The sequence below is a fragment of the Panthera pardus genome, unplaced genomic scaffold (assembly GCF_024362965.1).
Source record: "Panthera pardus isolate Hobbes unplaced genomic scaffold, ASM2436296v1 HiC_scaffold_6, whole genome shotgun sequence".
Taxonomy (NCBI): Eukaryota; Metazoa; Chordata; class Mammalia; order Carnivora; family Felidae; genus Panthera; species Panthera pardus.
Window position 1 is genome coordinate 60,012,070 of NW_026526991.1, and position 17,271 is coordinate 60,029,340.

Sequence of the window (17,271 nt, forward strand, 5' to 3'; positions counted from 1 at the left end):
GTCATTCACCCTCACATATGTTATTTTCCCTACTGGAACTGGTTTCTTTGGCATCTAAATTCACTTCTAATCATTCATAAATGTTAATTTATCTATTTATTTGCTTATATTTGAGTATAGTTGACACAAAACTATTAGTTATATTAGTACATTAGTTACATTATTACATTAGCTTCAGGTGGAAAAGTAGTGATTCTACAAGTTTATACATTATGCTACTTTTACCACAAGTGTAGCTATACAATGCTGTTACCATACAATGCTATTACAATAACATTGGCTGTATTCCTCATGCAGCATGTTTTATTCCTATGACTCATTCATTCCATAATGGAAGCCTGTACCTCTCACTCCTATTTAGCCATTTTGTACCCCTGCTCCCCTCTGGCAACCATCATTTTGTTCTATTTATGGTCTTTTTGTCTGTTTTTTGTCTGTTTGTTAATTCCTTTGTTTTGTTAATGCTAGTTTAATTTTACCCTTTATAGTAGTCTTCTTGATTCTTTGATTTTCTCAAACTTTGGTAATTCCCTGTGCTACCTCTTTGTAGTAGTAATTATATTTTGATTGTTAACAAGGTGTCATCCTTCCTAGAATAAGTTTCACAGTGTGCTACACATGTGGTTATTTAAAGTATGAATCCAACAAAGTAGGTTTAGAGGGAACATACCTCAGCATAATAAAACCCATATATGAAAAACCCACAGCTAATATCATCCTCAATGGAGAAAAATGGAGAGCTTTTCCTCTATAGTCAGGAACAAGACCGGGATGTCCATTTTCACCACTGGTATTTAACATAGTACTGGAAGTCCTCGAAATCTGCAAGGAGGAAGTAAAACTTTCACTATTTGGAGGTGACATGATACTATATATATAAGAAACCCAGAGTCACCTGTGTGGCTCTCAGTTGGTTAAACATCTGACTCTTGATTTTGGCTCAGGTCATGCATGATCTCATGGTTTGTGAGATCCAGCCCCACATTGGGATCTGTGCAGACAGTGCCCAGCCTGCTTGGGATTCCTTCTCTCCCTTTCTCTCTGCTCCTCCCCAGCTTGTTCTCTCCCTCCCTCCCTCCCCCCCCTTTCTCTCTCTCAAAATGAAAAAATAAATTTAAAAAACAAAACCAGAAAAACGAATTCAGTAAACTCACAAGATACAAAATCAATCTACAGAAATCTGTTGCATTTCTATACACCAATGATGAAGCAGCAGAAAGAAAAATTAAAACAACAATCCTATTTACAATTATACCAAAAACAATAAGATACATAGGAATAACCTAACCAAAATGGTGAAAGAACTATACTGAAAACTATAAAACTATAAAACTATACTGATGAAAGAAATAGAAGATGACACAAGCAAATGGAAAAACATTCCATGTTCCTGGATTGTAAGAACAAATATTGTTAAAATGTTTATACCACACAAATGCAATCCCTATCAAAATACCAACAGCAATTTTCACAGAGTTAGAACAATCATAAAAATTTGTATGGAAACAAAAAAGACCCCAAATAGACACAGCAACCTTGAAAAAGTAAAGCAAAGCAGGAGGCATCACAATTCCAGACTTCAAGTTACATTACAAAGCTGTAGTGATCAAAACAGTATGGTATTAGCACAAAAAGAGACACATAGATCCATAGAACAGAATGGAAAACCTAGAAATGAACCCACAACTATATGGTCAATTAACCTTCAGCAAAACAGGAAATAATATCCAATGGGAAAAAGACAGTCTCTTTAAAAAATGGTGTTGCACAGCAACATGCAAAAGAATGAAACTTGACTAGTTTCTTACACCATACACAAAAATAAATTCAAAATTGATTAACTGTGAGAGCTGAAACCATAAAAACCCTAGAAGAGAGCCCAGGTAGTAACCTTTCACATCAGCTGTAGCAATTATTTTCTAGATATGTCTCCTGAGGCAAGAAAAACAAAAGCAAAAATAAACTATTGAGACTACACCAAAATAAAAAGTTTCTACACAGCAAAGGAAGCAGTCAACAAAACTAAAAGGCGACCTATGGAATGGGAGAAGATATTTGCAGATGATACATCTGCTAAAGGGTTAGTATCCAAAAATTTAAAAGAAATTATAAAACTCAACACTCCAAAAACAAATAATCCAGTTAAAAAATGGGCAGAAGACATGAATACACATTTTTTACAAAGAAGACATCCAGATATGAAATAGACACATGAAAAGATGCTTAGCATCACTGATCCTCAAGAAAATACAAATCAAAACTACAATAAGGTATCACCTCACACCTGTCAGAATGGTTAAAATCAACAATATAAGAAATAACAAGTTTCATAAGGATGTGGAGAAAGGGGACCCCTTTTGCACTGTTGGTGGCAATGCAAAATGGTACAGCCACTGTGGAAAACAACATGGAGTTTCCTCAAAAAGTTAAAAATAGAACTACCCTATGATCCTGCAATTGCATTACTAAATATTTACCTGAAAGATACAAAAATTCACAGGGATACATGCACCCCAATATATGTATACATATATATGCATATATAATGGAATATTACTTAGCCATATATGATGGAATATTACTTAGCCATGAAAAATAATGAAATCTTGCTATTTGCAATGATGTGGATGGAGGTAAGAAAGTATTAAACTAAGCAAAATAAGTCAGAGAAAGACAAATACTGTATGATTTCACTCATATGTGGAATTTCAGAAACAAAACAAATGAGTGAAGGGAAAAAAAAGAAAGAGGGAGGCAAACTAAGAAATAGACTCTTAACTATAGAGAACAAACTGTTACCAGATGGGAGGTGGTGGAGGATGGGTGAAATAGTTGATGGGGATTACGGAGGGCATTTGTGATAGCACTGGGTGTTGTATGGAAGTGTTGGGTCACTGAGTTGTATACCTGAAACTAATATTACACTATATGTTAACTAACTAGAATTTAAATAAAGAGTTAAAAATAAATAAACAATCAAAAAAGTTAATTGATTTATTAAGGAATAAATGAACAGTTCTCCTTTCAAGATCTGGGATTTACTGAGTAAAAAGAATTTATTTTAGAATACCTTGTTTCAGAGGTCTTACTCTCCCTGGGATATTCTAGAGCTTAATATTTAGACTTGTGCTAGCCTCATGGGAAATTACACTACTTTAGTGGTGATATAATTCATTACCCTGATTTTATCACTCTTTTTTCTCATTTTTTTCCTCCATTACATTAGAAATATAATTTTCAACCAGGTTGCAAAAGATATTGGAATTTATATGAGTGGGTTACATGGATTAAATATTCATAGTCTCAGGATCTTGACATAATGTCCTATAAATTGAACAAAAAGATGCAGAATGAGTTTCATCTCTTCTTTTTTTTAATATATGAAATTTGTTGTCAAATTAGTTTCCACACAACACCCAGTGCTCATCCCAAAAGATGCCCTCCTCAATACCCATCACCCACCCTCCCCTCCCTCCGACCACCCCCCCCCCCCCGCTTAAACCCTCAGTTTGTTCTCAGTTTTTAAAAGTCTCTTATGCTTTGGCTCTCTCCCACTCTAACCTCTTTTTTTTTCCTTCCCCTCCCCCATGGGTTTCTGTTAAGTTTCTCAGGATCCACCTAAGAGTGAAAACATATGGTATCTGTCTTTCCCTGTATGGCTTATTTCACTTAGCATCACACTCTCCAGTTCCATCCACGTTGCTACAAAGGGCCATATTTCATTCTTTCTCATTGCCACGTAGTACTCCATTGTGTATATAAACCACAATTTCTTTATCCATTCATCAGTTGATGGACATTTAGGCTCTTTCCATAATTTGGCTATTGTTGAGAGTGCTGCTATAAACATTGGGGTACAAGTGCCCCTATGCATCAGTACTCCTGTGTCCCTTGGGTAAATTCTTAGCAGTGCTACTGCTGGGTCATAGTGTAGGTCTATTTTTAATTTTTTGAGGAATCTTCACACTGTTTTCCAGAGTGGCTGCACCAGTTTGCATTCCCACCAACAGTGCAAGGGGGTTCCCGTTTCTCCACATCCTCTCCAGTATCTATAGTCTCCTGATTTGTTCATTTTGGCCACTCTGACTGGCGTGAGGTGATATCTGAGTGTGTCTCTTTAACAAATGGTGCTGGGAGAACTGGACAGCAACATGCAGAAGGTTGAAACTAGACCACTTTCTCACACCATTCACAAAAATAAACTCAAAATGGATGAAGGACCTGAATGTGAGACAGGAAACCATCAAAACCCTAGAAGAGAAAGCAGGAAAAGACCTCTCTGACCTCAGCCACAGCAGTTTGTTACTTGACACATCCCCAAAGGCAAGGGAATTAAAAGCAAAAATGAACTATTGGGACCTCATGAAGTTAAAAAGCTTCTGCACAGCAAAGGAAACAGTCAACAAAACTAAAAGACAACAACAGAATGGGAAAAGATATTTGCAAATGACATATCGGATAAATGGCTGGTATCAAAAATCTATAAAGAGCTCACCAAACTCCACACCTGAAAAACAAATAATCCAGTGAAGAAATGGTCAGAAAACATGAATAGATACTTCTCTAAAGAAGACATCCAGATGGCCAACAGGCACATGAAAAGATGCTCAATGTCACTCTTCATCAGGGAAATACAAGTCTCATCTCTTCTAATTTGCTCCCAATACTGATATCACACTATGGACAAAGCCAATGACAAAAGCAATAATTTGCAATTTCTGAGACTAGATCTTTGGTTATTTTTAAAGTATCTGCATTGTCTGTTGCCAACTTGACCTTACAAATACTGTCTTAGTTGTTCTCTCAGTGGAGTGGAAAAACTGGGATGCTATTTCTGAGAGTTCCCTTCTCTGAATGGTTCTAATTTATATTTTGTCCGTGAGAGGACTTGGTACAAAATTTGGAAGTTGGAAGGGAAGCAGAGGATATTGTTCAGTTTGTAGTCAGGCTGGTGAGTGGAGGCTAGATCCATAGTGGATTTTCAGAAAGTATTTGAGAACTAACTACCCACTTTATTGTTAAGATTATTGGTAGATGCTCTCTCAGAAATAACTGAGAGTCACTATGATTTCACATTAAGCTTTCTTGACCCATTTTCTATAAGGCTTCAACATGAGATACTTGGAATTAGTTTCCTCAACATTCCGTCTGGTGTTCAAACGTTTCCTTCTCTATCTCTGTCATTAGTTTTATTTATTTTATTTTTAAAGTTTATTTTTATTTATTTTTGAGAGAGAGAGAGAGAAGGGAAGAGAGAATACCAACAAGGCTCCACACTATGAGCATAGAGCCTGATGTGGGGCTTGATCTCATGAACAGTGAGATAATGACCTGAGCAGAGATAAAGAGTTGGATGCTTAACTGAGCTATGCAGGCACCCCTATTTCATTATTTTTAAAAGCTACAATTCCTCCATTATCTCCTTTATTTCCAGAGTAGTTACAGAAATCCTACCTTCAAATGAACCCTGACTAATAACAGGATCCATGCTGTAAGAATTTACAAATTTGTGATTTCCTATAATTACAATATTTTGTGATTTCATATATATCTGACAGTATAACTTTAAAACAAATAAATATGCTGACTCATGAGAGGTTAGCAAAGACAGGAGGTAAGACAGTGTACTATTATTCTTCAGCATCTCTTTGTGAGTATCAACTCCTAAAGACCAACTGAGCTGCTAGCACAAAGGAGAAAAGTAGGTAGAATTTTGCATCATGCTACATTAGAAGGAGAATAGAAGATGTTAATTAGGAGTTGGGATGAGACGCCAAAAAAGCCACAAAATGGTGATGGTATTCCTCTACATGTGTCCTTCTTATGTTCCTCTAAAGATAATTCCTGTAATTCTGTAACTCCAACTGCCATGGAGAATGGGAATTGAGTAGTAGATTCACCAAGGCATAGGGGGAATAACTCCTTCCAATTAGTTTCCCTTTGGCAGACGCTTACCAGAAGGACATTATGGGAGGATACAGGCTTTTAGGGATTGACGTTTCAGTATATGGTGTGTGCCTGATTGTTACAGTGATCAAAGCAAATGACTCAGTCTTGTGGAAAGATTCCTCAGAGAATATGGGCACCAGTGTGTGGGAATTGGGAGGGAAATCTGGCTATCACAAAAGATCACCAGAGGTCTAAATTTTCTAAATCAAATATGCTAAATTGGATTTGGCTAAATTGCATTAACAAAAAGGAAAAAAGTAAGGATGCATGCAATAAAATGGGTCAATGTCAAAAATATGACTGAACAAGAGAAATCAAACTTTAAAGTTCACAATTTGTGATTTCTTTTATAAGAAATTCCAAAAAGAAAAAAGAAAAAAAAAGAAATTCCAGAAAAAAACAAAAGTAATGTATGTGACCATAGGACATCAGTGGATACTTAAATTCAATGGCAGGCATGGAGAGTAGAGGGAATGCTTTTGAAGAGGCAAAGGGAATTATTTAGTATAATGAAGATATTCTGCATATGTTTTGTCAATATTTGCCCAAATCTATGGGATAAAAATGATTGCATATGCTTTTATGTAAGATATACTTAATAAATTTGATTACATTGACACAACCAGAATGGATCAGGAATTTTTAATTTACAAATGGTTTAAAATATAGAAAGATCCCCAAACACAGAAATAAAAAATTATACCTTGAATTTCTTCCAAGGGTCACTATCATTTGCATAATATAGTGATTTTGACCAACGTCCAGGGTTTGATTATTTCTACACAGAACAATAACTGATAATGTTTATAAATACTGTATACTGCAATCAACTTCTTCCAAACTCTTGTTCATGTTGGCACTTTTTGGCTTCTTCCTATGAATCACAAATGTTCTTAATGGCATCAGAGTGGTAAATCCTTTCCAGAAAATTTTCAATTTACTTTGCCCAGATCCATCAGAGGAATTAGTATCTATGGCAAATCTAGCCTTGGGAAATGTATTTCTTAGATTATAAGACTTGAAAATCAAAATTATTTCTTGGTCCATGGGCTGCAGAATAGTTGTTTTAGCAGCCATGAAAACAACATCAATCTTATTGTACAACTCCATGAGAGTTCTTGAGTGGTCAGGTGCATTGTCAGTGAAAAGCAATATTTCAAAAGGAATCTTTCACTGAAAAGTAAGTCTCAACAGTGAGCTTAAAATATTTAGTAAACCATGTTTTAAACAGGTGTGCTGTCATCTAGTCTTTGTTATTCAATTTACAGAGCACAGAGCGTAATTCTTTTTTTGTTTGTTTATTTTTGACAGAGAGAGAGACAGACAGACAGAGACAGAGACAGAGTGGGGGAGGGGCAGAGAGAGCGAGAAGGAGACATAGAATCCAAAGCAGGCTCCAGGCTCTGAGCTGTCAGCATAGAGCCCAATGGGAGGCTCAAACTCACAGACTGTGAGATCATGACCTCAGCTGAAGTTGGATGCTTAACTGACTGACCAGGCACCCCGGTTTAGCATAATTCTTAAGAGCCCTAGGATTTTCAGAATAGTCAATGAGCATTGGTTTCAATCTAGAGTTACTAGCTGCATTAGCCCTAACAAGAGAGTCAGCCTATCCTTTGGAGCTTTGAAGCAAGGCATTGGGTACTCTTCTTTGCTATAGAAGTTCTATATGGCATCTTTTCCCACTATAAGTCTTTTTCATCTACATTTAAAAAATTGGTGTTTAGGCTACCTTCATTAATTATCTCAGCTAGCTCTTCTGGATAACTTGCTGCAGCTACTACATGATACTTCCTGCTTCATTTTGTAATTTTATGTTATGGAGATGGCTTCTTTCCTTAAATATCATGAACCTTTTTGGATAAATACCTAGTAGTGCAATTGGTGTGTGTGTGTGTGTGTATGTGTATGTGTGTATATATATATATATATATACACACATACATATACACACATACACACACACACACACACGATAGATACTACTCAGTGATCAAAAAGAGTGAAATCTTGCCATTTGCAACAATGTGATTGGAACTAGAGCATATTATGCTCAGTGAAATAAGTCAGGCAGAGAAAGACAAATATGACTTCAATCATATGTGGAATTTAAGAAACACAGTGGATGAACATAGAGGAAGAGAAGGAAAAATAAGATTAAATCAGAGATGGAGGCAGACCATAAGAGACTCTTAAATACAGAGAACAAACGGGGTTACTAGAGGGGTATTGGGTAGGGGGATGGGCTAGTGGGTGATGGGCATTAAGGAGGACACTTGGGATGAGCACTGGGTGTTATATGTAAGTGATGAATACTTGGGTTCTACTCCTGAAAGCATTACACTGTATATTAACTAACTGGCATAAAAAAATACAAAAACAGCAAAAATACAAAAATGAAACCTCATGAACCAATCTCTGCTCGCTTCAGACTTTTTTTTTTTCTGTAGCTTCCTCACCTCTCTCAATCTGCATAGAATTGAAGAAATTGCTCTGGATTAGGCTTTGGTTTATGGGAATGTGGTGGCTGATTTGATCTGGTTAGAAAACCAGACCATTACAACTTTCTCTATGTCATCAATAAGACTGTTTCACTTTTGGAGTGCCTGGGTGGCTCAGTCAGTTCAGGTGCCTCATCAGCTCAGGTCATGATCTCGTGGTCTGTGAGTTCAAGCTCCCTGTCGGGCTCTGTGCTGACAGCTCAGAGCCTGGAGCCTGCTTTGGATTCTGTGTCTCCCCCCGTGCCCCTCCCCCACTCGTGCTCTGTCTCGCTCTGCCTCTCAAAAATAAATAAATGTTAAAAAATTTAAAGAAAAAAGACTCACTCTCTTATCACTCATGTGTTCATTGGAGTAGCACTTTTAATTTCTTCAAGAACTTTTTCTTTGAATTCACAACTGAATAATTAGCACAAGAGAACTAGCTTTTGGCCTGTCCTGGCTGTTGACATGTCTTCCTCATTAAGCTTAGTCATTTCTAGCTTTGATTTAAAGTGAGAGACAAGTGATTTTTCCTTTCACTTGAACACTTAGAGACCACTGTAGGGTCATTATTTAGCCTCATTTTAATATTGGTGTGTGTCAAGGAATAGAGAGGCCAGAGGAGAGAGAGAAAGGGGAACAGCTGGTCAGTGGAACAGTCAGAACACACATGACATTTACTGATCACATTTGCTGTCTTATATGGACGTTGTTTATGGTGTTCTAAAACAATTACAATTACTATTGTATGTTACTACATCAAAGGTCACAGATTACCATAACAAATATAATGATAATGAGAAAGCTTGAACTATTGTGAGAATTACCACAATGTGATACAGAGATGAGCAATGCTGTTGAAAAAATGGTGACTACATTTGCTTGATGCAGGATTGCCACAAATTTCAATTTGTAAGGAATGCAATATATGCAAAGTGCAATAAAGCAAAGCAATATCTCAATAAAATGAGATATTCTTGTACCACATTTTTTTTGTCCATTCATCATTTCAAGGTTACTTAGGTTGTTTCTACTTTTTGGCCCTTATGCATGATGCTGCTATGGAAATGTGTGTAAGTTTTTGTGTGAGCGTGTGTTTTCAATTCCTAGAAGTAGAATTTCTGAGTTATATGGTAACTCTATATGTAACTTTTTGATGAGCTGCCAGACTTTTCTGAGTGGCTGCACATTTTACATTCCCACCAGCAATGTATGAGCGTTCCAATTTCTGTACATCATCACTTGTTATTCTGTATAATAGCACTTGTTATTTTTTGTGATGTATATAACCAACATATATGTACACAGCACACATACATATCATAACTGCCCCAGTGACTGCAAAATGGTATGTCATTGTGGTTTTGACTTGCATTTTCCTAGTGACTACTGTTCTAGAGCATCATTTCATGTCATTTTGTCCATTTGTCTATCTTCTTTGAAGAAATGTCTACTCAGGGCCTTTGTCTATATTTTGTTGAGTTTTTGGTTTTTTTTATTGTTCCCTTATAGAAGTGAGTTTATATGAATTTAACCAAGGAGTGCAACACTTGTACAAAAGAAATAACAAAACAAAAAAATTTTAAAAGTCCTAAATAAATAAAGGCATCCCATGTTACTGGATAGTAGATTTGACATTGTTAATTAAGATGGTAATATTGCCCAAACTTATCTACTCTATGGAATCAGTGCAATCCTCATTAAAATTTCAACTGCTCTTTTTGCATAAATGGCCAAGCTAATCCTGAAATTCATCTGGAATTTCAAAGGACCCTGAATAATCAAAACAGTATTGAAAATGAGGAACAAAATTGAAAGTAATACTTTCTAATTTCAAAACTTAATATAAAACTACGTTGATCAAGACAGTGAGATACTGAAATAGCAATTAAACATAGCTCAAAGGAAGAGAACTGAGAATCCTATACTAGACCCATACATGTATGGTTAATTGATTTTTCACAAGGGTGCCAAGATTATTAATGGGGAAATAATATCCTTTTCAACAAATCACGTTAATGATAACTGAACATTTTTATGCAAAATGTGACTTTAATCTGTACCTCAAACCATACACAAAAATTAACTCAATAGAAATCAAAGACCTACATATAAGATCTAAAACTATAAATTTCTTACAATAAATGATAAATATACATCTTTGCAACTTTGGATTAAGCAATGATTTTTCAAATATGACACCAAAAGCACCAGTAACAAAATAAAATAAATAAATAAATACATTTGACTTCATCAAAATTAAAACTTTTGTGGCCAAAGTACACTATCAAGAAAGTGAAACAACAACCCAAAGACTGAAAAAATACTCACAAACCATATCTAATAAGAGCCTAGTAGTTTTTAAAGAACTTATTAGAAAGCTTTGGGGGCCTAGAATATAATAACTTGAGCTTATTTCCTTCTAATTGCCATAGAAAAGAAGATGGTTAACAGTGCAGGCTTAAAATAGTAAAATAAATCAGAACACAAACTGAACTTAATTTTTTTCTTTTCAGGGCCACATGCATAGTAGTTACAGCATTAAATACCTTAGTGATTTTTTCACTCATGTTTCTCTGATGGAAAATTATATTCAATATGGGACTCTATATATTTCAGGGATTTCTTTGAAGGTCATTTTTAAAAAATCTGACAGGGGATCAGTAATGCTCCCTTCTTTAAAAGAATTAAATATATGAGTGAGTACATGCAGGAGTGGGCAGAAGGAAAGTCCAAGGAAGACACAAAAAGTCTGTTTTCATTTATGCCATATATCCAAATGTTCAACAGTTTGGCTCAGTTTGTTTTCCTAAATATCCCTGGAACCATCACCTGGAGCTTCAGATTCATTGACTCTATTGCATTTCAACTCTCAGAAAACTCATTTCGTTTAAAATATTAGCCCTCTAACTTGTCTTCCTGACTCCAACATCCAAAAACCCATCCTCAATATGTTTAACGTAGCAGTCTTTAAAAATAAAAATCTACTTGCATAGGTTCTTATATTAAAAAAGAAAACTCTCGGGGTGCCTGGGTGGCTCAGTCAGTTAAGCACCTGGCTCCAGCTCAGGTCATGATCTTAGGGTTTGTGGATGCCCCAGCTCTCTGCTGTCAGCATGGAGCCACTTTGGTTCCTGTCTCCCTCTCTTTCTGCCCCTCCTCTGCTCTCTCTCTCTCTCTCTCAAAAATAAATAAACATTAAAAAAAAACACAAGAAATAAAACTCTCATTGGAGCCACATGCATCAGAATCGGCTACAGTCCATGTTTCTATACAGCAATCCAGACAAATTGAAAAGACATTTTAGGGATAAGAACATTGACTTTGTTTAAAAAAAGCTAACCAGGTGTGTGATTCTTATTCACTCCAGATTTTTAGGTCTCTAGACCTACCAGATAAAGTCCTGGTGCATTTTAGGACATATGAGCCTTTTATGATTTGAAGCCTGCCTTTTTTTCTTGCCTTGTTGAAAATATTGGAATGACATTTGAAGAATTTCCTAGAGCCCCAGTGGTAGTGCATGTTGTTATATTGATGTCTGTATAATTGATAACATCCTTATGATGAATATCTAATACGTTTTTTTTTTTTGAGGAGGTCAGTACCATGTTTTGTAAAGTAAATGAAATTTAACATTTGTGTTGTTAACTAAAGAGAGGACTCCTGCTGAGGCACAGAAAGGAATGCTAATCATAAAGAGAAACAGGAAAGGATAGATGTATTGTGCTGAAAGCTCTGGTTAAAATATTATCAGGTTAACTAATTGAAGGGCAGATTAAGTTAATTTATGAAATGAGTAAACATTTCTATTTACTTTTTTCTCCAAGATTTAAAAATTAAAGTTTCTTTTCATTTTTTGAAAAAAGAGAAAGTCTTTTGGAGTATATCTTTGAAGGCTTGTTTCACTTGCTGGTTTCTTAGAGTGTAAATGAAAGGGTTTAATAAAGGGGCAACTGAGGTATAGATAACAGTTACACCTTTGGATAAAGTCACCCTTTCCTTTGCTGTTGGTTTTATGTAATTAAAGATACAGCTACCGTAAGTAAGGGAGACCACAATTATATGAGAAGAACAAGTAGAAAAAGCCTTTGTTCTTTTCTGAGCAGAGGGGATTTTTAGAATGGTCTTGATAATATATGTGTAAGAAAGAATCACTAACAGCAGTGTGACCAGGAGGGTTAAAATAGCTAAGACAAATGAAAATAATTCCAGGAAACGAGTGTCAGTGCAAGAAAGCTGCAGCACAGGGGAAATGTCACACATGAAATGATCAATTACTCTGGAAGCACAGAATTCCAATGTCAGTCCCAAGGCCAATGGTGGAAATGTAAATAGAAAGCCTGATGTCCATGAACTGAATAGAAGTTGGTAACACACTTTGTTGTTCATAATCACTGGGTAATGTAGGGGTTTGCAGATTGCTACATAACGGTCAAAAGACATGGCAGCCAGTAGGTAAAATTCTGTAATTTCTAATAAGAGGAAAAAGAATAACTGAGATGCGCAACTATCATAGGATATCGTTTTGTTTTTAGTCACGATGCTTATCAGGAATCTGGGAATACAGACTGTTGTCAATGAAGCTTCCAAGAAGGAGAAATTTCGGAGGAAAAAATACATGGGAGTCTTGAGGCGGGGATCTAGCAAGGTAAGAAGGATGATGGATAAGTTCCCCATTACACTCAACACATAATTTAGAAAGAGAAATACAAAAATCACAATTTGCAGTTGTGGGTCATCGGTCAGTCCTAGGAGAATGAACTCCATCTCTCTTGACTGATTCCTCATTTCAGATTTGAGTCCTATGAAATAGACATAGGAAAACAACCCCAAAAGTGGAAAGAAGAAAATTTTTCTTTAAAAAACTACAAACAGAAAGATAAACATAGTCAGAAATGTAAACAAGTTTAAAAGGTTGATCCAATTTAACAAGACAGATGATACTTAAAATTATAGCATAGATCAACCTATGCAGCCTCTGATTGTTCCATTTGAGCCACAGTTATAACAACAGTATTGAATTTTTTCTTTTTCCCTGTTTGCAATTGAAAGATAATTTAAATTTGAGCTGATCATCTCCAAATGAGCTGAATTCTGTTTAAATGTTCTAAATAAACATAAGTATGACTTTAAATGTATTTTCTTTGTATATCTTATAAATTATTGAAAAATGCTCATAACATCTAGAAAATTGTACCAATGTCAACTTACAGCATTTATTCAAAAGTCCTTAGCTCACTAAAACACTTAAAAAATATGTGAAATATAGAAATAATGACAATTACATATTTTTATATGATTGAAATATTCTAATAATTAATATTCATTAATTACTTAGTCCCGATGTAGTACATCCCCATTGTTCCTTCATCTCATTTCACTTTATTATTTTTCTTTGGTTTCAAACACATCAGTCTTCTCATATTAGTTGCATTTAATCAGTAAGTTTTGACTATTGCATCTGCATGAAAATAGAAAAATCTATGACAGTTCTAAAGTCAATGGATATTATCTGACTTGTACTTGCAGAATTGCTTTTTATATATGATCTAGATATTTATTGCTAATTATAAATGACTTACCATATCTTGGATACAATGATATACTTTTCTCCCTGTGGGAATATGGCAAAAACAGGAGTAAAAAATAAATGATGAGTATTTTCTCTCTTATAATATTATAAAAAAATTCAATATTTTAAGAGGAAATTTAATTCCAAAGGTTTTCTGGAGAAGAATTCTAAAACAGATATGTATTCTGGAAATTATCTGCATCTTTTAATATCTTCCACTTTCACTCACGCTCATTAAAATGACCCAGACATTACAAATAATTCAGTTAAAATCCTCTTTCAGGCCAGATAAGATTCATTTTCTGTCTTCTTTTCTTATATATTAAAATGAAGGAGAATATCTCCATAAAAATTCTAAGTGAAAATGCAATGCTCTAAATAGAAAGATGTTTTAGGAAGTTTCCCATATGAAAGGAACCCGAATTTTGTAACAAAGAATTATTGCTTCAAATTGTGTGCTAACAATTAGAGCCACAGTTTTATCATTTTGCTCATAAGAGACACACGGGGATTAATTAAAATTACCAAAAAAAAATAATGCCCCCTAAGACTAGTGTCAGGGGGTGTGTATGTAAAATATAAAATAAAAACAATAACAACCAAAAGAAAGAAGGAAGGAAATAAAAACTGTGAATTGCTTTAACCATAGAACTGAATTTCTTTGGGACACCTGGATGACTCAGTTGGTTAAGCATCCCACTCTTGATTTCGGCTCAGGTCATGATCTCACAGTTCATGACAGTGTGGAGCCTCCTTGGGATCCTCTCTGTCCCTCTCTCTCTGCTGCTCCCCCACTTCTCTCTCTCTCTCTCTCTCTCTCTCTCTGTCAAAAATAAATAAATTGAAAAAACTTAATTTCTTTGACTATAAAACAGAACAGATATTCCCCCCAAAAGGTAGCTAGAACTAATTTAAACTCTAAAGTTGATGCCAACAAGAATTTCACATATTCCACTTCCCTGGGACAATATGACCAATTCTACATGTAAGAGGGTTTACCCCAAAAAGAAACCTCTCTCTTGCTTCCTAGTCAATGTTAGGATTTCATTAATTTATGACACATGCCCCAAATTGAAGGTGTACGGCAGTACTTACATGTTTCCTTATTTTTAAATTTTGAAACAATATAAACATAAATAAAAAGAACAAATACACGATGAAGATCTTTTATTCCTGCACCATTTGATCCTCCATCTGCTCTCAGTAGAGTAGTATGTGTTTGTGACAAAAAAGAATATGTTCTACTAGATAAGTACAATATAACCATTGTTATCAGGACATTAACATTGCTACATTATTAACATTGTTCTTCTCCAATCCTATTTAAGTTTCACCAATTGTCTAAAAATTTTCTTTATACAAAAAAAATTCAATTTAGAATTGCATGTTACTTTAATTACCATGTTTTAGTCTCCTTTAATTTGGAATAGTTCCCTAGTCTTTCTTTCACTTTCTTTTTTTTTTTTTAAGTTTTTTTTGTAATGTTTATTTATTTTTGAGAGAGATAGAGAGAGTGCAAGCAAGGAAGGGGAAGAAAGAGAGGGAGACGCAGAATCCGAAGCACGCTCCAGGCTCTGAGCTGTCAGTACAGAGCTGGTCGCGGGGCTCAAACCCATAGACTGAGAGATCATGACCTGAGCCAATGTCAGATGCTTAACCAACTGAGCCACCCAGGCGTCCCTGTCTTTCCTTCACTTTCAAGAATGTTGGTTGCAAATTCTTTTTTTCCTTTTTCTTTGTTTTTTCTTTAAGTTGACTATAAGCACACTTAAAAATTTTTAATCCAGTGTAGTTAACATACAATGTTGTATTTGTTTCAGGTGTACAATATACTGATTCAACAATTGTATGTATTACTCAGTGCTCACCATGATAAATGTACTCTTGATCCCTTCATCTATTTCATTCATCCCCTCACCCACCTCCCCTCTGGTAACCATCACTTTGTTATCTATAGTTAAGAGTCTGTTTTTGGTTTGTCTTTTTTTTTTCTTTCTTCATTGGTTTTGTTGCTTAAATTCCACATGAGTGAGATCAAATGGTATTTGTCTTTCTCTGACTGACTTATTTTGCTTAGCATTATACTCTCTAGACTCATCCATGTTGATGAAAATGGCAAGACTTTATTCTCTTTTATGGCTAACTAATATTTCATCACATGTATATTTATATATATATACACACATACACCTTCTTTATTCATCTATCCATGGACACTTGGGCTGCTCCTACGTTTTGGCTATTGTAAATAATGCCTCAGAAACATAGGGGTGCATGTATCTTTTCAAATTGGTATTTTCATATTCTTTGGGTCAATGTCCAGTAGTGGAACTAATGGATCTTATGGTAGTTCTATTTTTTTTTTTTTTTTTTAGAGATGGAGGGAGGGGCGGGCAGAAGGAAGAGAGAAAGAGAGAGAGAGAGAGAGAGAGAGAGAATATCAAGCAGGCTTTGTATCCGTACAGAGTGTGTGGGGCTCAATCCTACAACCCTGGGATCATGACCTAAGCCGAAATCAAGAGTCAACTGACTGAGCCACTCAAGCACCCCACAACTTTTAATTTTTTAAGAAACCTCCATATATACTGTCTTCAACAGTGGCTGCACCAGTTTGCATTTCCACCAATAGCGCATGAAGGTCCCTTTTTCTCCACATCAGCAACAGTACTTATTGTTTCTTTAGTTTTTGTTTTTAGCCATCCTAACATGATTTTTCCTTTTGTTTTCTTATGTCATGAGACATATCTAGAAAAATGTTGCTACAACCAATGCCAGAGAAATTATTACCTGTTCTCTCTTTTAGGAACTTTATGGTTTTATGTCTTACATTTAGGTCTTTAATCTATTTTGAGTTTACCTTTGTGTTTGGTGTAAGAAAGTGGTTTGCATGTAGCTTTCCAGTTTTCCCAGCACCATTGGTGAAGTTTTTCCCAGTGCATATTTTTGCTTCTTTTTGTCAAAGAGTTATTGAATCATGTTTACTTCTGGGCTCTTTATTCTGTTCTATTGATCTAGGTGTCTACTTTTCTTCCAGTACCCTATGGTTTTGATTAGTAGCTAGCTTTTTAATGTAACTTGAAGTCTGGAATTGTAATATCTCTGATTTTGTTCTTTTTCAAGATTCTTTGGCTATTTGGGTTTTTTTATTTTTGTGGTTCCTTACAAATTTTAGGATTGCTTGTTTTAGTTTTGTGAAAAATGCTGTTGGTATTTTGATAGGTATTGCATTAAATGTGTAGATTGCTTTGGGTACTATAGACATCTTAACAA

The 17,271-nt window shown here is 35.2% G+C and overlaps 2 protein-coding genes across 4 annotated transcripts in view; both read right to left on the minus strand.

The window, feature by feature from the left end:
• Positions 1–17,271, minus strand: part of LOC109270281 (olfactory receptor 6C1-like) — a 155,611-nt gene that overhangs the window by 57,971 nt on the left and 80,369 nt on the right. The window lies entirely within an intron of this gene.
• On the minus strand, positions 10,666–13,620 carry LOC109270283 (olfactory receptor 6C6-like). Its single transcript, XM_019454678.2, has one exon. The coding sequence runs from the start codon at positions 13,215–13,217 to the stop codon at positions 12,279–12,281; it is 939 nt and encodes a 312-aa protein (XP_019310223.2). The 5' UTR covers positions 13,218–13,620; the 3' UTR covers positions 10,666–12,278.

Excerpts from the sequence above, each read along its gene's own strand:
- LOC109270283 (XM_019454678.2), bottom strand. The coding sequence starts at position 13,217 with ATGAGGAATCAGTCAAGAGAGATGGAGTTCATTCTCCTAGGACTGACC.